Source organism: Meriones unguiculatus, chromosome 3, assembly GCF_030254825.1.
Source record: "Meriones unguiculatus strain TT.TT164.6M chromosome 3, Bangor_MerUng_6.1, whole genome shotgun sequence".
Lineage (NCBI taxonomy): Eukaryota > Metazoa > Chordata > Mammalia > Rodentia > Muridae > Meriones > Meriones unguiculatus.
Window position 1 is genome coordinate 74148509 of NC_083351.1, and position 19943 is coordinate 74168451.

The window sequence follows — 19943 nt, forward strand, 5'->3', positions numbered from 1 at the left end:
TTTTGGCCTCCTATATGCAGGGATTTCAGGCATGCACTACAGTTTGGCTAAGTATATTCCAAAAGAGATTTTTATATATGTTTGCTAAGAAAGAGCCCAACTGTGTTTTTATGTGTACCTTGGTTGCCTTAATATACATTGCTTTCTTAATTACCAAGTGCAGAAATAAAAACATTTTTTAAAAAATACTCAGTGACGATCAAATATAGTTTTTTCTTCATAGTATTGCAGGTCCTCATTTAATTTGCTATGGAAAAAAAAACAAATTAGTTGGTAAATCTTTGTTCTTAATATACAAAAAATTAAGATTCATCATTGACCCTTGTTTATAAAACAATGCTAGCTTTATAATTTAAAGTTGGTACAATTCACACTATAAACACATTCTGTTTGTTTGTTTGTTTGTTTGTTTGTTTTTGAGGCATCATCTCTATGAAGTCTTGGCTGTGCTGGATCTTTCAAGACCAGGCTGGCCTTGAACTCACATGCCTGGCACTATAAGCACATTCTGTAATGATTGGGTTCTTTTACATTTACTGAATCGATACTACGTTAAAGCTTGACCAAGTTGGCTTATCTGGTTTACTGCTGTGCTGATTTCTTGTTTTTGGAAAGATGTGAATATGCATGTGCATATGGTCACCGCAGTGAGGGGGTATTTTCCAGAAAGCATCACTGCTCCGTGGTCAGGGTCTGTTTATAGTTATATATTGAACCATCCTGGTAAAATTTTACAATGCCCCAATGCTGAGCGGTTCTGTCACACCCCAGCAACAGGAAAAGGACTGGCTTTATAGGTGGATGTGAGCTACAAACCTACAGGGCATATTAAACGGTCTGTTAGGTTTCTTCTTCATTTTTATTTGAAAAACTATTTTTAAAACTATATTGTTAGTTGGGTGTGGTACCTTGCACCGAATAACCCTAGCACTTGGAAGGCTAAGGTAGGAGGGTCACCACAAATGTATGGAATGGAAATTTTGGAAGGAAATAGAAAATTAGCATAAGGCTTGACATTTTTTTACATTGGTGTAAAAATCTGTCCAACTTGTACCTTAGTAATTCTTTGTGTAACAGGTATGATCCTTTATAAGACTGAAAGGAAACACATGAGTCATCTTGTCTGACTTAAGCATTCAATGATGGGGCCAACTGCAGATTAATAGAAAAGTTCCCAAACCTTCCTTTCATGTACCTGGCTCCTTTCTCAATGATAGCCAGATCTAGAAAGGCTTCTGTGCTCTATACTGAAAGCTGCAATCCCAAGCCCCAGGGACCTGAGCATAGATCTCTGTTTAGGAACCTGTGCTCTGCCTTCATTCATAGCCTCTAGGGAAATAAGGAGCTCAAACAGAGAATAGAGCTCAGGGCCATTTCAGTAAACAATAGTTTAACAGCTGACAGGACAGATCCATTTCATAGGTCAAAATACTTCTGTTTTCATAATCTTTAATATTAAATTTACCAGTCATGAAAGGAAAGATGAGAAAGGAAAATTCAAAGGGAAAAAGCCAGTCCTTTGCAGCAGAACTCATTAGTTTGGGGTGATGAAACCATTAGGAACCATCTGGCTGTATGAATGGTCCCTTCCCTAATCAGTGTCATGGTGGTCTGGTAAGGCATTACATGGCTTAAGGCAGCTCTGAAACTATTATTCCATATGCAATGGAACTGGTGGTCAGTTTACAGCTGGTAGTCTCAGGTTGTAGGTGTATAAAGCTTACATTCCAGCCTGCTTGTACATGAAACTACTAGTACACGATGCTTAAAGTTAGGCCTTCCAAAGCTGCTACTGACACAGCTAGCTCAGGGAATCCACACTGAACTGTTAACCACTCACTGCAGGTATTTCAGAAAGGAAGCTAGTCTGCTGGATCCAGGCTATATGATCCCAAAGGCTCTACAGTAATGTCTTAAACCAGCACCCTGTTTGTAACTTTTTCATGAAAAGATATGAAATGAATTCTTAGTTAACTTCATCTTTATTGCTGCTGAAAACTGTATGAGAAAGACTGGAGACTAATAATATTTCTTTGCCTGCTTAAATAAAGGCTACCCATATCCCAAGCTTCTCTTTGGTCAAAAAGTAGTGGCTAAGGAGCTAAGCAATCAGACAGTACCCATGTTGAGATCTCACAAATGCCTTGTAACTCCAGCTACAGGGGATTTACATTCACATACCTACACACAAGCACATATGCACACATATAATTAAAAATAGTTTTTAAGTGGTAATGTAAGAAAATCCAAGAGTTATTTACCTGCAAAGCACGTCCTTTGGTCTCAATGGGAAGAGTAAATGCAGAAATAGCACACACGACACAGACAGATGAGAAAAGACATAGGGCTCCCAGGATTGAGGCACTCATTAGGACCTGTAGGTCAAAACGGAATGACTTGATTCATGTGTCCAAATCACTTCACTGGTCCTTTGAATTTGTGTTACCAAATACATACATAAGTGGTCATTTGTAGCCAGTTTCCTATATTGTGCTCTTGGAACATTGGTTTGATTGGACCAAGCTGAGAGGCATCTCAAGTGCCTGGCATTAATGCACACAGGATACCTTACAGCTCTGCACCTACCTACCTGTCAGGCATTTCTATAGAAAATTTCAATATCTGACGGAACATGAGTTTCCTGTTCTTCCAGCCACTTTTATGTTAATTCAGGCTACTAAACTCCTCACTTTGTGATATACTTTCTACAAAATATCCATTCCCTCCTTCACTTCTAACAGAACAAAATAGCAGAAGACTTTTTTTTTTCAAAAGAGATAATCTCAAGAGTCTTTGAGAAGATTGTTAATGTGTCATCTCTGCTCACAATGTTTTCTGTGACTGTCAAAACTTTATTTTTGTTTTGTTTTGTTGTTTTAGACAGTGTTTCTCTTTGTAGCCCTAGCTGTCCTAGAACTCACTCTGCATACCAAACTGGCCTAAGACTCAAATCTGCCTCCCAACTGCTGGGATTAAAGGTGTTCACTACTACATGCAGCTGGCTGTTAAAACTTTCATTTGATGTCTCTTTTCCATATAAGGAAGGGTTTCTGTCAGTCTACAAACATATTTTGGCTGGATCTTTTCACTTTGCTACTAGCTAACCAAATATTGTCTCTCCAGAGTAGGGCCCAAAGTTGGCAGATATTCAAGGACTTGATAATTACCAGCTAATTTTAACAGAATGGTTGCATATTCAGTGAAAAAGTAACAAGAAGGCCTACTATAATCAAACTTTGTACAATTTCAAATGATCTGGAAATTACCTACTCTAGTCCAATCCTGCCATTTTACATATAAGCTTGCCCTGACTCATCAAGGCAATATGTGGCAAATAACCTCACATATATAAATAGAACTCATCATATTAATCTCTAATTACTTGGAGTTGACCTAACAATGATAGATAATATTCTAATTTGGGGGTTCAGGGTTTTGGGAGTGTTTTGTAGGGCTTAGAGTGGGAAGGTCTCATGTAGCACAGGCAGGCTGGTCTTGAATTCACTATATAATTGAGGTTAGCCTTGAACTCCTAATTCTCTGTCTCCCAGATGCTAGGATTATACAAGTCACCTAGCTCTCTGCTCTTTGATTTTCATCACCAAAACTAAATATTCTGAAACAGGAGGCTGAAGAAACAGAAAAGGAATGGAAACCAAAAGAGACTAGGTAGCCTGCCCAATATGATGAGATCACCACACAACAATCTAGAACTAGCTCTTTTGAACATCAAAATCTCACCAATTTAAAATGGATTCTAAATTATCCCTACCTTTTTATTCACTGCACCTATTTCAAGATCCTGAGTTGGATAAGACCCTGAAGAATTGAGTTTAAATCACATAGTTTTTGTAGCCAGGGATAGACAGCAACTCTAGGTTTTTTGCTGCCCTAGAGGGATGCAGGGCCTTAGTTCATAACACTCCAGTGTATAACTTTCACTGTACATTCTTATATGACCTAAGCTAGCCAAAGTAGTTTTCTATTGTTTGTAAGCAAGAAGTCTATGGAACTATCTATTTGTAAAAGTCATCTGGGTCCTAATGATATAAATTAGTGTTAGAGACCATGCTTAGAATGTATAAGCCTTGAGAACAGTCAGCATCATATAAATACATGCATACATATTTACATGGAAGTTCAATTAAAGTGCATCTTTCTAGGGTTCACTCCATATTAACTAGGCCAAGATAAAAGAAAACTATACTTCTATAATTTCAGAAACGTAAGGATGTAGCTCACCTAGCTTCTGGGAGGTCCCAAGTTCGATCAGCACAAAATACTAAAAACTAAAAGGCAGGGCTGTATAGCTCAATAATTGAGTGTTTGCTTAATTTAAACAAGGACTAGGAGGATCCAAGATGGTGGCACCAAGAGCACACTGACGAGCAGGACAGCAGTGACTGCACAGCAACCAACAGACTGAACTGTGGACTTCAATCCCACTGATACCAGGGACAAGGCAAGGCTGCCCACTCTCTCCATATCTCTTCAACATAGTACTTGAAGTCCTTGCTAGAGCAATAAGACATTTAAAGGAGATCAAGGGGATTCAAATCAGAAAAGATGAAGGCAAAGTATCACTATTTGCAGATGACATGATAGTATACATGAGTGACCCCCAAAATAATACCAGGGAATTCCTACAGCTGATAAACACCTTTAGCAAAGTGGCTGGATGCAAAATTAACTCAAAGAAAATCATTAGCCTTCCTGTATACAAAAGATAAATGGGCTGAGAAAGAAATTGGGGAAACAACACCCTTCACAATAGCCATTAAAAAAACATAAAGTATCTTGGAATAACTAACCAAGCAAATAAAAGGCTTGTATGGAAAAAAAAAAAAAAAACTTCAAGTCTCTGAAGAAATTGATATCAGAAGATGGAAAGATCTCCTATGCTCCTGTCTCAGTAGAATTTACATAGTAAAATGGCCATCTTACCAAAAGCAATCTACAGATTCAATACAATTCCCATTAAATTACCATCACAATTCTTTACAGACCTTGAAATGATAATTCTCAGATTCATAGGGAATAACAAAAAACCCAAAGTAGCTAAAACAGTCCTGTACAATAAAAGATCTTCTGGAGGTATTGCCATCCCTGATCTCAAGCTGTACTGTAGAGCAACAGTAATAAAAACAAACAGAAATCAGCTGGTGGATCAATGGAATCAAATCAACCCAGAAATAAACACACACCTGATTTTTTACAAAGATGACAAAACCATACAATGGAGAAAAGAGCATCTTCAACAAATGGTGTTGGTTTAACTAGGTGTCCACATGTCAAAAAAATGCAAATAGACCCACATCTATCACCCTCCACAAAATTAAAGTCGAAGTGGTTTGAAGATCTCAACATAAAACCAGACATGCTAAATCTGTTGGAAGAAAAGTGGAGAAGAGCCTTGAACTCAGGAAGCAATTTCCTGAACAAAATACCAACAGCTCAGCTCAGGCTCTAAGATCAACAGTTAAAAAATGAGACCTCATGAAACTGAAAGCTTCTATAAAGCAAAGGACACTGTCAATAGAACAAAAGAACAGCCTACAAACTAGGAAGAGATCGTCACCAACCTTACATCCGATAGAGGACTAATACCCAGAATATATAAAGACCTCAAGAAATTAGACACCAACAAACCAAATAATCCAGTTAAAAACTGGGGTACGAAACTAAACAGAGAATTCTCAACGGAGGAATATCAAATAGCAGAGAAACACTTAAATGCTCAACATCCTTAGTCAACAGGGAAATTCAAATCAAAACAACTCTAAGATTTCACCTTAAACCCATCAGAATGGCTAAGATTAAAAAAAAGTGAAAGAACATGCTGGAGAGGATGTGAAGAAAGGGAAAGCCTGCTCCATTGCTGGTGGGAATACAAACTTGTACAACCACTTTGAAAATCAATCTAGTGCTTTTTCAAAAAATTGGGAATAGCACTACCTCAAGATCCAGCTATACCACTCCTGAGCATAAAAGATACCCCACCATTCAACAAGGACATTTACTCATAGCAGGATATATATTCATAGCAGCTTTATTTGTAATAGCCAATATCTGGAAACAACCTATGTTGTTGGTTATTAATATTTAATATTGATTTATCTTTTAGTTATTCCTAAACCAGCTGTATACCCAAATCACCACACAGAGACTAGGATTTATTTAATTAACCTAGAGCACAATGCTGGACAATAGTTACTCCATCCTAAACCTCCAGGCCCGCATAATTTCCCCCAATTCATATTTCCCACATTATACTTGTTTTTTTTGTTTTTTTTTTTTTTAGTTATATCTTAAGTCTGGTACATCTCTCCTCATGGTTCCAAGTCCTGTCCTGCCAATCTCCCTCTCTGACTCTTCTCACTTGCTTCCTTCTCTTTGCCTCCAAACCAGAACGTACCACCGTATTCTTTCCATTGTGCAGCATTGCCTGGTTGTTTTATTGACAATTACAGAGAACAAATGGTGGTATGTTTACACAAATTTGAAACAGGTGATACTTAGAATAAACATCACAATGCAATGTCTGGATTGAAACCAGATAGTGGAGTAGACAAATCAGCATTTGAATGAACAAGAGTAAATTGTATACATTCCACAAAAACATTATACCAACAAACCTAGATGTCCCTCAACGGAAGAATGGATGCAGAAATTGTGGCACATTTACACAATGGAATACTACTCAGCTATTACAAGGAAATGATGAAATTTGTAAGCAAATGGATGGAACTAGAAAAGATCATTCCGAGTAAGATAATCCAGAAACAGAAAGATAAGCATGGTATATACTTACTTAAACACCGATATTAGCCTTATAAGACAGCCATACTAAAATCTACAGACCTAGAGAAGCTAAGTAGTAAGGAGGACCCTAGGGAGGATGATTAAATCTCATTCAGAATGGCAAACAGGATAGACACCAGAAGCAGTGGAAGAGAGGGAACAAGATGGGAACCTACTATAGAGGGTCCTCTGAAAGGCTCCACCCAACAAGGGATCCAAGCAGATGCTGAGACTGCCAAACTTTGGACAGAGCACAGCGAGTCTTATGGAAGAAGAAGGAGTTGAGGAGAGAAGGGCATGGAGAGGACAAGAGCTCCACAGGGAGACCAACAAAGCTAAAATATCTGAGTTCAGGGGATTCTGCAGAGATTGATGCATCAAGGAGCATGCATGGAGAGGACCTAGACCACCTGCACAGATGTAACCAATTGGCAACTCAGTCTGCATGTGGATTCCTGAGTAAGGGGAGCAGGGGCTGCCTCTGTCGTGAACTTGGTTGCCTGCTCTTTGATCACTTGTCCCTGGTGATGCAGTCTTACCAGGCCACAGAGGAAGAGGATCCAGGCAGTCCTGATGAGACTTGATAAGTAAAGGAGGAGAACTCCCGCTTTCAGTGGACTAGAGGAAGGGGGGGAAGAGAGAGGGAGGGTGGGACTGGGAGGATTTGAGAGATCAGTCTTCAGTCAAGATATATAATGAATAAATTGTGAAAATAAAATTAAAAAAAAAACAAGGACCAGGGTTCAGTCCCCATACCAGAGAGGAGAAACACTAAAAAGCAGAGCCTAGATCAAAGATAAGAAGGAACTTTATGTGACAAAATGGTCAGGGTATCATAACAGCAGTCAGAGGTTAATATATGAGATGAAAGAGCTCAAACACATACAGCTAAAACTAAGAGGAGAATAATTAAAAACTTTAATACATACCTTTCTCATTTTAAGTTTGGTTTTCAATTTATATGCATAAGAGTGAAGATGCTCATGAAGGCCAAAGAGAGTATCAGTCTCCTAGAGCTCAAATGAAAGGCAGTTGTGAACTATCTGGGGTGGGTGGTAGGTACTGAACTCCGGGCCTCTGGAAAAACAACTAGAGCTCTTAACTGCTGAGCTGACTATCCCTTCCTTAAAAGAATGATTAGACAAATCAGAGGTATTGAACTTCATGACGCTATTAAACCAGCAGGGTCTGCTTACATTCCATCCAATATCAACAGAAAGCCTACCCTTTTCTCAGATGTTCATCAAATGCTAACTGGACTAAATTTATATTCTTGGCCATAAAATACAGTTCAATAAGCTTAAACCAATTAACATTGTGTTTTCTAACTAAAGTGGCATCAAGTTATAAAGATAATAGCAAAATCTCCAAGTATTTCTAAGCTATCAAAAATCTCAAAATAAGCTAAACTTAATACTATGGAAATACAACATTAAATTTGTGAGACACAGATTACAGTGCAAAAACACTATTTAGGAATAAATAAATATATATGAAGGGGCTGGGAATATACGACCAGAATAAAGTTTACTATACAACAGGCCCTGGCTGGGTTCCATCCTACCACTGTTTAAACAGTGTGTGGTAGTACACACTTAGAAGCTTAGCACTAGGGCTCATCCATCCGAAGATGTATGCTTAGCAGCTTTGAGGTAAGCATAGGTTACATGAAATCCTGTGCCCAAAATTAAGTAAGCATGAAAAAAAATTAGAAAATGCATACTCGTGCATTAATTAAATGAACTGCACATGAATGAGTTTTAGTTCTTAGATAAAGGCTTACATAACTCTCACCAAGGTAATTTGTAATTCTAATGGAAATAAAAATTCCCAGTAGGAACTTGAAATCAATTTGGAAAGAAAACTGTTTTTAAAATGAATTTCAGAGAATTAACTTGTAAGAAAAAAAAAATCAGGAAGCCTGAAAATTGTCATGGAGCCAGAGGGAGGTAATTAGCCTCAGATATTAAACATTAGGTTACAGGAAGAAAAATAAAGTAGTGAATCACAAACTATAATTAGTATCTGTGGAAATTTGCTTTTACTATAATAGGAACACCAATAAATCAGGTGAGGAAAGGGTAATGGTTAGTGCCCATGATCTTTATATCTGCTAGGCAGGCTACTGTTGAGCTACACTCCCAACTTTTTGTTGCTTTTGAAAACAATATTCTTACGTTAGGCCTTAAGCATAAAGTAGAAATCAATGTTTAAGAAGCCAGTGAATATAGACCTGGTGGCACATGCCTTTACTCCCAGCACTCGGGAGGCAGAGGGGGAGCTTTCTGTGAATTCTAGGACAGCCAGGACTGCATAGACATTGGCTTAAAAAACAAACATACAAAAAAACAGATGCATGTAAAATGGGAAGGCATTTAAACATGACAAAAACACCATAGGTTAAAGTAACTGGTTCATAAATATTTTAAAATGTAGAAGCCGAAAGGTTTTGAAAGTAAACTGTAAAAGTACCTATGTTGTAGGGGCTAGAGAGATAATACAGTGGTTAAAAACAGAACCTGAGTCCCATTCCCAGCACCCATGTCAGACAGTTCACAGCTGCCCATAGCTTCAGCTCCAGAGAGGTGTACACCCATATCCACATAGCCCCATATAGACATGCATACCTGTACATAATTTAAAATAAAAAACTAAAGCTTTGTAAAAATCTATTGCAAAGATAAAATGGAAGTTTACCCTGAGATCAATGTCCTTCCAGAAAGAGGAAATACCAGACACACACATACACCAATTTAAAGTTAGAGAGATGTCTTGGGTTAAGAGCACTGGCTGCTCTTCCAGAAGACCTGGTTCAGTTCCCAGCACACATATGGTGCTGGAACTCACAGCTATTCCATAACTCCAGTTCCAGGAGAGCCAATGCTTCCTCCTGGTCTCAGAAACAGCACACACATGGTGCACAAACAATGATACCATAACTAAGGCAATTCTTATAAAGTTGGGCCTGGCCTACTGTTTCAGAGGTCCATTATCATCATGGTGGAAAGTATGGCAGCATCCAGGCAGATCTGATGCTGGAGAAAGATCTGAGAGATCTACATCTGGATCTGAGGGCAGCAGAAGCAGACTGTGTGCTTATATACTTGAGTATATAAGACCTTGAAGCCTATCCCCACAGCAACATATTTGCTCTAACAAGACCACACCTCCTAATTGTGCCCCTCCCTATGGCCAAGCATTCACATACATGAACCTATGGGGGCTGTTCCTATTCAAACCACCACAGCATAGATGAAAAGAGTTCTGGGTCAACAGCATAGACTAGATCTTCAACAAAATCATAGATGAAATTCCCAGATCAAGGAATGACATACCCAAAACAGAAATGAAAGGCACACTGAACATCAAAACTCCCCACAGTATATTATAATTAAAACATAAATATAAAGAATAAAGAGAGTAGGTATTGAAAGCTGCAAGAGAAAAATTACAGGTCACGTATTGAGGAAAACCCATAAGAATAGTAGGAAAATTCCTTAATGAAAACTTTAAAAGCCAGAAGAGACTGGAGTTCTGTACTTTAGTTTCTAAAAGACTATGAATGTCAACCTAGATTAATGTACACAGTAAAACTATCTACTATAGTTGAAGAAGAAAGATAAAACTTTTCATGATACAAGCAAGCTAAAAGAATTCATGTCCACCTAACCAGCCCTACACTGAATAATGGACACATTACTTCACACTAAAAAGAGAAATAAGCCTACTCAAGAGATCATAGAAAGAAAACAAGTGAGGCTATAATTACTAAAAATAAGATCAAGAACACAAATAGGAAAAAATATAATAAATGATAGCAATCAACACATACATTTCAATAATATCTTTACTAATGCTAGCAACTTACTAATCAAAAGACAAAAGTAGGTGAATGGATTAAGAAACTCACCTTCCTTTATCTACAAGAAACTCATCATCATACCTACAATGATGGGCACCACCTTAAAGTGAAAAGATGGAATAAACTATTCCAAGCAAATGTGACCAGGAAGCAAGATGTCAACAGATATCTTAATATTCAACAAAATAGACTTTAAATTAAAACTAATCAGAGAGATAAAGAAGGATGCATCCCTCTAATCAAAGAAACCATCAAAAATATATTACAATCCTAAGTATATATGCACCATCTTAGTTAGGATTTTATTGCTGTGAGAAGACACTATGACCAGGGCAACTCTTATAAAGGAAAACATTTAATTGTTGTTGGCTTACAGTTTCAGAGGTTTAATCCATTATCATCATGGTGGGAAGGATAGCAGCTTTCAGGCAGACGTGGTTCTGGAGAAGCCAAGAGTTCTACATCTTGATCCCCAGGCAGCAAGGAGAGACTGTTCTACTGGGTGTGGCTTGAGTATATGAGACCACAAAGCCCATCTCTCCAGTGACACACTTCCTCAAACAAGGCCACACCTCCTAGTAGTGCCACTCCCTATGTGCCAAGCATTCAAACACATGAGTCTGTGGGGATCATACCTATTCACCACAGGCAACAAACTCTGATACACTCAATTTTATAAAAAGCATATTGAACTTAAATACGCAGATAAATTCCAACTCAATAATAGTACGTGATTTCTATGAGTCATTTTTTCAATAGACAGGTCATCTAGTCAGATGATAAACATGCATCAAAATTAAATACATAATACATCAAATGGACCTAAAATATTCCACCCAAATGCCAGAGGATATATATTCTGCTCAGCAGCCCATAAAAGCTTCTCTAAAATAGACTACATCCTGGAAACATGCACACAAAAAAAATCTTAATTTCAGAAGAATTGAAATAATTTCATGAATCCTATCTGACTCCAATGAAATAAAGCTTAAAATCAACAGCAAACAAATCCCCAGTAATTATACAAATTCATGAAGATTAAACAACACATTACTGAATGATGAATGGGCCAGAGAAGAAATCAAGAAAAAAGTTTGAACTTCTATGGAACTAAATAAAAATTAAAGCATAACAAAACCACTTGGATACATTAAAAGAAGTCCTAAGGAAAAATTATAGTTCTAAGCACCTACATTAGAAAGTCAGGGCACAAACCAGGCCATGGTGGTGGAACATGCCTTTAATCCCAGCACTCAGAAGACAGAGGCAGGTGGATCTCTGTGAGTTTGAGGCCAACCTGGCCTATAAAGAGAGTCCAGGACAGCCAATGTTATACAGAGAAACTCAGTCTTGTAAAAACAAAATTCAGGGCACAAATGACTAAATTAATGGTGCAACTCAAGAATTTTGAATAGCAACAAATCCAGTAGACAGCAATGAATAATAAAAATCAGAGCTGAAATAGAAATGAAGAAAAATAATACAAGGAATCAGCAAATCTAAGAGCTGGTTCTTTGAAAACATAAGCAAGATTGACAGACCCATGGCCAACTAACCAAAAGGAAAAGACCCAAAAAAGTATAATCAGAAATAATGAACAGAGAAACATTACAACACATACACAAATCACAGTATTATAAGGGAATACTTTAAAAACTGTATTCCATTAAGTTATAAAATTTAAAAGAAATGGATAAATTTACCCAAATTCACAAAGTAAATTAAGAGACCAACAAATGAGAGTTAGAGTAGAACTGAGAGTCACTACAATGCAACAGAAGTAAGCAGAGCAAAGAAAGAAAATGTTGTTTTGCTGGAGTATGAGTGAACTTTCCCACTGACATTCCTTTGTGAGGTGTTGTGGATGTGTGTCTGTGCCTGTGTACGTGTGTGTGTGTGTGCCTTCAATAATTTGCATGATACTCTCTCAATGAGCTGCCCTGTTTTAGTTTCAGCCACAATGGGGAGCAGTCTTCATTGTTTTACCGTACCTTTCTACTTTCCCCAGCTGGTCCACACATCAGACTGTGCCAACAACTTGAGTGAAAGGTCATTTGTAGGCTAGAAGGACTTAACTGCTCATCCATAGAAGGTATCAGTATATCATAGATTGTTGAACCATGGGACTGTCATTGACCTATGGGTCTATATGCCCCTCCACAATTCCTATGTTGAAATACTAATCTCAAATGTGAGCCTGTTTTATTTGGAGGTGGGTCCCTTGGGAGGTATTTGCACCCTTATAAAACAAGCCACCCAAGACTCTTTCATGAGTGAAGATACAATGAGGTGGCCATCTTCCAGCCAGTCAGAGGGCCCTCACCAGAACCCAGCCCTACAGGTACCCAATCTTGAACTTCCAGTTCCCTAGAGCTGTCAGAATTTGTTATTTATAATCTACTTAGCCTATGTTGCGTTTTTGTTTTTGTTTTTTTCTGAGACAGGGTCTCATGTAGCCCACACTGGCTCCAAACTTGCCAGGTAGGTGACAATGACCTTGAACTTCTGGTCCTCCTGCCTCCACCTCCCAAAGTGTTGGGATTGCAGGGGCTGGAACCCAGGGCGTCTTGCATGTTAGGTAGGCACTTTTCCAACTGAGACAACCCTAACTAGCTCCTGTCTGACGTACATTGCTATAAGAGCATGAACTAAGATACCTGACTCCTAATGCTTCCCAGAATAAAGGAGATTCATTCCTGATCTAGCCCTGTAGAAGTCTTGTACCCACCCTTCCACACTGTGGTAAGCCTTTATTTATTTTATAGAAAAAAAAAATCTCCTTTTTGTTTGCTTGGGCTATATATACCTGGGTTTTATAATTTTTATTTCAGTTCCTTTCTTAACAACTAGATACCTCAGAACATTCACTTTAAAAGATACATTTGAATTAAACTTTATACACTTAGTCTTTAGATCATATAAACATATTACTGACTAATGTATACAGTTTTATATATATATATATTTTTTGCACACTGATTGTGACTTTATTTAAAACGTAGCAGACAATACTGCAGGAAAATATCAATGCGTCAGGTTCTAAACGCTGCATCTTAAGATTCAGTTGGCAAAGACCACATTTAGCAAATCAACGTTTTTAGTCTTCCATGTACAAGCCAGATACACACTAAACTGTAAAAAAGAAAAATAGTTTCCTATTGTTTGAAAATACCAGTTTAAGTGTACGATTATAAAAAAAAAAAAAAAAAGAAGCATAGATCTTCTTCAACAAAAGACCTGGCTGTCCTTTCACAGCATTCCTTTTTACTTCATACGCAGGTTATTGGTTATGCTGTAGGATTTAATTGTTACAGCACTAAAAGGCAACTATTTAGGGAGGAGGCAGAAAAAGGAAAAAGGAATGTATGTAAGGCATTTATTTTTAAAGGTACAATAAGCATAATAGTGTTTGAGGAAGACAAGATAAGAATTATTCAAGGCTAGGTTGGGTCTCACTGGATAGAAACAACGGACTAAATACTGCACTCCCGTGTGTGACTAGTAATCAATGCCCTGGTCATCGCCATATTGGTATTCTCGGGGATAGTCATCGGGGTACTCGCCATGATATTCATCGGGGTACTCTGCCTGGTAATCGCTATCACTGATCTCCGACCCGTTTGTTCCCGTGCCCTGGCTTCCGTTGTGAATGACGGGCTCTGTGGGAGCGGCACAGTACTTGGGGTCATACACTTGCCGCCCGAGCCCGTACACACTCATTCCTTTCTGGGAAGCAACCTTGTTGGTGCCCATCTGTAGAGAGATGGTCGAGTTGTCCACCGGCTGTAACGTGAGCTTCTGGTCGTAGATGTCTCTTCTGGTACCCGGCGCGGACATCCCAGCCTGGCTGGCTCCTTTGTTGGTGCCCATCTGCAGACTAATTGTCGTCTGGTCAAAGGGTTTGTCGGTCTGCATCTTGGGGTCATAAAGATGCCTCCTCGTGCCGTAGGCTGTCATGCCCGCCTGGCTGGCACATTTGTTGGTTCCCATCTGTAAGCCAATGACACTTTGGCCAGCCTTTAATTTGCCCTCATCAAAACGTCTGGTTTGTTTTTCCGCATACTTAACGCCAATGTCAATGGTTGTGTGGAATCCTTTTGTTTTCGCCAGACCTGCCAGAGCCACCAGCGTCGTCTGAACCTGGGTCATGTTGCCATTCTCAAATAGATCATTTGCTTCAAATATGTCATGGGGCTTCATACCATAAGCCTGAATGGCTTTAATAAAGTTGCCAATATTCTCCAGCTGAGGCCAGTTTAGTGAGGACTCGTTGACTTTCTTCACAGAGCCTGGCTGTAGCTTGTTTATGAGTTCGCAGAGGATGATGCCGTCCTTCAGGCCCAGCTGGAAGTTGGTGCCGATGCCCGTCCCGGTCACCTCCTCTATCCAGTTGCGCAGATCCTCCTCTGCCTGCTGATCATACTTGGACGCAATCTTGTTCTTGACCTCGGCAGAGAGCCCGTAGGAAGGGCCCTTGTTGAAGTGGGTCATGGCTGTTCGGACGATGGGAAGGGGCTGCGCTCGGGCGCGGGGGATCGGTCGCCCTCGGGGTCCCTGCTCCTAGCCCCAGCGGCGGCCGCGCGGGAGATGCTCGGGGCTCGCTCCTCGGCTCGGCGCGGCGCGGAAGGAGCAGAAAACGCGGTGGACGGACGCGGTGGATGCCTTGACGTCTGGTGAGACTCGAGTGCAGAGGAGGCTCGGGTCGCTCTGGAGTGGAGCCGGCTGCCTCGCTAGCTGCCCGCTCCGCGGCTCGGCACGCTCTGTACAGTTTTATATTTTATGTGTGTGTACATGTGAGGAGTTGCTATATGTGTGCAGTGTCTGAAGAGTCCAAAGAGTCTGTTAGGCATCATGGAGCTGTGCTTACAGACTGTTGTCAGCCACCTGACATGGGTGCTGGGTGTTGGAACTGAACTCCAGTCCTACAGAAGAGCAGCAGGCACTTTATGCACTAAGCTAACATCACTTTAATAGCATATCTAATAGCCCGTCTTGGGAAATAAGAGAAAGAACTGTGTGAAAGGAAAAGCCACCTCCTGATCACCATTCTCCCAGAGGACGGTGCAGCCTCTCTCAGGAAGCCTCCCAGAGCAGGAGGCTCATTTTGCTGTGGTTTCTTAAAGTGCAGGTAGTGGATCTCCATCTCCGCCATCTGCATCTCTGGGTAGAGCCCAGGAATATTTACATCATAATGTTACCCTAGAACTTAAGATTGGCAGCTATCACCATGGAAAACCTTGAAACAGCTCACAACATGAGAAACCTAGGCAATGCTTAGGGGTGGACATGAAGCTTCCGAACCAAACTGGAGAAGGAAGCAAAGCACATGCATCAGATGGTCACTGACTGCACCTGACTGGATTTAAAAGTACTTTTGTTTCTCTTATTTTCCTATTCCTTCTTCCCCTCATTCCCTCCCCAACCGCAGTTCCTTAAAGGCAAAATAATAATAATAATAAACAATAATGATGATGTAACACAAGGTTGTTGAAGCTAGTTCCAATATCCAAGCACAGCAGTGTGCATCTTGTTAGTCCACAATAACATGAAGAGAATTAAACTATTTCCTCCCCAGGAATATAGCTCCAAACAAAGGCAGTGCAGGCTGCTCCTATAGATTGAAACAAATCTGAGCTTTGAACACACAGGAAAAGAACCGTAAGAGAAGCAAATGGCCTGTCTTGCAGAGCTGACGATGATGCATGTGTGGTCATTAAAGATGGTGTTCTCAACAGAAATGATGCTGCTTCCTTGGCAGTCCTCCTTTACATCTCATCTCGTCTAGATCAGTAAACCCTTACAGCTGTTATTCACTTTAACAATAAAGGACTCATCTGTGCTCACAAAAATGATTTCTTTTTTTAAAGATTTATTTATTTATTTTATGTATGAGTGCTCTATCTGCAAGTATACTGCATGCCAAAAGAGGGCACCAGATCACATTATAGATGGTTGTGAGTTGCTTGTGCTGGGAATTGAATTCAGGACTTCTGGAATAGCAGACAGTGCTCTTAACCACTGAGCCATCTGTCCAGCCCCCCAAAATAATTTCTTAATGAGAAATATTTGCTGAGTAGCACTTGGCCTCAATTGTTATCATTATTATATGATAGCTCTCAAATTGCTGTCATGTATGTTTCGATTCTTTGATTTAAATAGTCTCATCCTCCGGGGAAAAAAAACACCTATGCAAATATACTGTTATTCATCTCTATTTTAGAACATGGGAGGCACAGGAAAGATGAGCTAGAGCCACCAGGAATTAGGAGCCCACTTAGTGTCCAGGATGCCAAGCAGTGGAGACCCCTTGGGCCTCAGGAATTAGGCCTCAGGACTCAACCCATGTTGTGATCTTTTCTGACTGCTACAAAGTCCCCTCGAAACAGTGAAGCCTGTAGCATAAATAGTTCCGGTTGCCTGGGAAGATGCTACAGGTGACTGGGAGGCTCCATCCCCACTGAAAGTTGGAAGAAAAAGCTGGCCTCAGTGTGCCCACAAGGGGATGGGGTAGGTGTTTTACTCGCCTCTCTCACTGGTAGGCTGTTCTCTGAGACAGATGAAATAGGTAGAAAAGAATTTTAAAAGGCAGCAATGCAAGACAAAAGTAGTGACCATTTTTAAGACAGGAAACACTGTCAGTAGAGTTTAAAAAAAAAAAGTTTGTAGCCACAAAAATTCCTCTGTTAAAAGACAGGAAACTAAAGTGAATAAACTGTAATTAATATAAAAAATTAAAATTAAAATTGAAAAAAAAAAGTCTACTTTACCCACTCACTGTTTTTCACAGAAAATGACCCACTCCTATGCCCCCAGATGCAATTGTTTAAAGCTCTGGCTCTTTATCATGTGGTGCAGACATGGACCAACTGGACTGGTTCCCAGCTAGACTCCACAGCTGGTGAAGCTCTTCAGGACACAAGGCCCGTTTACTATTTCTGCAGCAGGAAAAACTGACAAGATTGTTGTTGTGGCCAAAAGAATGACCAGAGCAGAAAACAAACGGTAAATCCCTCCATGACCCTATGGGCTGCTATATTTTAGCCTGTGTTCTCTGTTTCTTCCCCCTGAATTTTATCCCAGGGTGTCCAGACGTCCCTCGAACCCCAGCGCCACCTCCTGGTGTTGAGGCTCTGCCTTCCTGTTCTAGCCCCTGGTGGTCACCTGCTTTTCAATAGCCCATCCTGGCTGACAAGTTCCACAAGAGATAAAACTTGAAAATTAGGACCTCCCGGCAACTCAATGCTCATGTTCCCCATTGTTTCCCCCCTCCCTCAGGTTCAGTCTCCCCGCATGCCCTTCTTGGATACCTGGGATATAAATGGTGCAACCATTGCTCCAATGCGGCACAGGGAGCCGCTGGTTCCCATCCCCAGTGCTCGCATGGGAGTGGGGTAGACCTGCAGAGGAGAGGCACAGAGAACACCCATTGGTGATGGTTCTTCCCAGGGTTTGCCTCTTCCCTTTCCTCCCTGGTTCGGGTTTCTGTGTTTGTAGAATACATGGATGGATTTGGGGGCAGGAGATGCTCATTGACTTTGACAGCTTTGAATTTTAAAAAAGTTACATTGATTTATTTCTCATGTGTGCACAGATAAGCATGCATTCCTGGTGCATGTGTGGATGTTGGAGGACAGCTAACAGGAGTCAGTGTTGTTTTTCTATCATGTGAGTCTCAGGGATTGAACTCAGATTGTCATGTTGGGTAGCAAGTATCTTTCCTCAATGAGCCATCTCACCAGCTCCATGGTGGTTAGTTTTTAACCATATTTAAATATGGTTAAATTTAATATTTGGTTTGAGAACTACTTAAGTTGGTAAAGGGCAGATACATTAGACCTACCCTAATCAATTGTTTAATCTGTTAATGGACTCAAAATTTGACTATACTACTGGAAGGTGAACTCAGGAAGCCTAGTTAGAAGAAGTGGTCACCGGGCTGTGTGCTTTTGAGGTTGTGTCTTAGCCCAGGTCCCTTGGTACTCCTCTTTGCTTCCTGACTGCTATGAGGTGACCAGCTTTTCCTTCCCACACCCTTCGACCATGGTGTCTCAGCTACAGACCAAACATAAATCAGCCAGCCATGGACCAGAACGGAAACTGAACTAAAAATAGACCTTCCTTCCCAGTTATTTCAGGCATTTGTCATAGTGGCAAGTTGGAATAACAACTGGATTTTGCAAGAAAGGAAGGAGGTCCTCTCTTTCAGAGACTGGATTTCAATAGACTGAATTTTTGGAAAGGGGGAAATCCATATCAAACCCTCTAGTGTCCTTTTCGTAGAATGTCTTAGGAAACTTGTCAAAGGTCAACCCAAGTCAAGGATGCACTATCCACAGGTTGGAAGCTCATCTGCCCTGATGGAGCCACACCATTTCCCATTGCTCACCTCAGCAGTGTAAATGTAGATGGTGTTGAAGTTTGCTGCCACCAGGGCCCTCAGCATGAAGAGGAAGCCAATGAGTCCGGCACTAAAGAGGAAGCAGAGGAAGTTATAGCAGGAGACACAGAGGACCTTCCAAGACATGGCCTCACAAAGCTCTGAGCCTTGGCAAGGTGCTGCTCTCAACTGGCCTCACTGGGACATCCTAGTTTCTTCACAGTCCTCACAAGGTGCTCAGGCCCTGATGCTTCCAGACATGCCTTGGAAATGGTATTTTATTAGTATGATTGCTTTGGCTGCATGCGTGTATGTGTACCGTGTGTATGCCTGGGAGGTCAGAACAGGGAACTAGATGCCCTGGAACTGGAATTCAGGTGCTTGTGAAACACTCTGTAGGTGCTGGCAACTGAACTTGGGTCCTCTACATGAGCAGCAAATGTTTTTATCTGCTGAGTTGTCTCTTTAGCACCCTCTTATATCTTCTTTAAATCACTAAATTGCCTACCGTCCCTGGAAAAATGAAAATGCTGTGTGTATACGGTTACTTGCTATTGTTTAAGGAGCAATGTCATGCAGAGAACAGGAGACTGTGTGGTGCCAGGTGCAACTAGCACATCTACAACAGAATTGCTGCACCTAAGGCCCATTGTGGTTGAGGGGTCAGAAGGATAGCAGGGAGTCTGCTGTGAGAGAATGTATCGTAGAAATGTCAGCGCCGCTGCACCCATCATGGCTCCCTGAACAATACCTAAACGATGACACCAATGGACATGCTAACAAGGAAGAATGCTCACAGGGCCTCAGTTCTAGACAAAGAACCATAAGGAACCAGGGAACACTGAGAGCAGCATAAATGGTCTTCCCCAGAGAAAAGCCACTGGGGGTGGGGGGCGAAGGGGC

At 40.6% G+C, this 19943-nt stretch overlaps 2 protein-coding genes across 2 annotated transcripts in view; both read right to left on the reverse strand.

The window, feature by feature from the left end:
- Nucleotides 1-1320: 1320 nt before the first annotated feature.
- The window catches only part of Svopl (SVOP like), a 55382-nt gene continuing 36759 nt past the window's right edge, over nucleotides 1321-19943 (reverse strand). The window contains exons 12-15 of the mRNA XM_060378788.1: nucleotides 19050-19131; nucleotides 17971-18060; nucleotides 2262-2375; nucleotides 1321-1329 (exon numbers count right to left, since the gene is read on the reverse strand). Coding sequence (XP_060234771.1) covers nucleotides 1321-1329; nucleotides 2262-2375; nucleotides 17971-18060; nucleotides 19050-19131 — 295 coding nt within the window. The remainder of the gene's footprint in view (nucleotides 1330-2261; nucleotides 2376-17970; nucleotides 18061-19049; nucleotides 19132-19943) is intronic.
- On the reverse strand, nucleotides 13628-15324 carry LOC110564282 (calponin-3). Its single transcript, XM_021661656.2, has one exon. The coding sequence runs from the start codon at nucleotides 15152-15154 to the stop codon at nucleotides 14162-14164; it is 993 nt and encodes a 330-aa protein (XP_021517331.1). The 5' UTR covers nucleotides 15155-15324; the 3' UTR covers nucleotides 13628-14161.

Bases quoted from the DNA above. Each gene is read 5' to 3' on its own strand.
- LOC110564282 (XM_021661656.2), bottom strand. From the start codon at position 15,154: ATGACCCACTTCAACAAGGGCCCTTCCTACGGGCTCTCTGCCGAGGTC.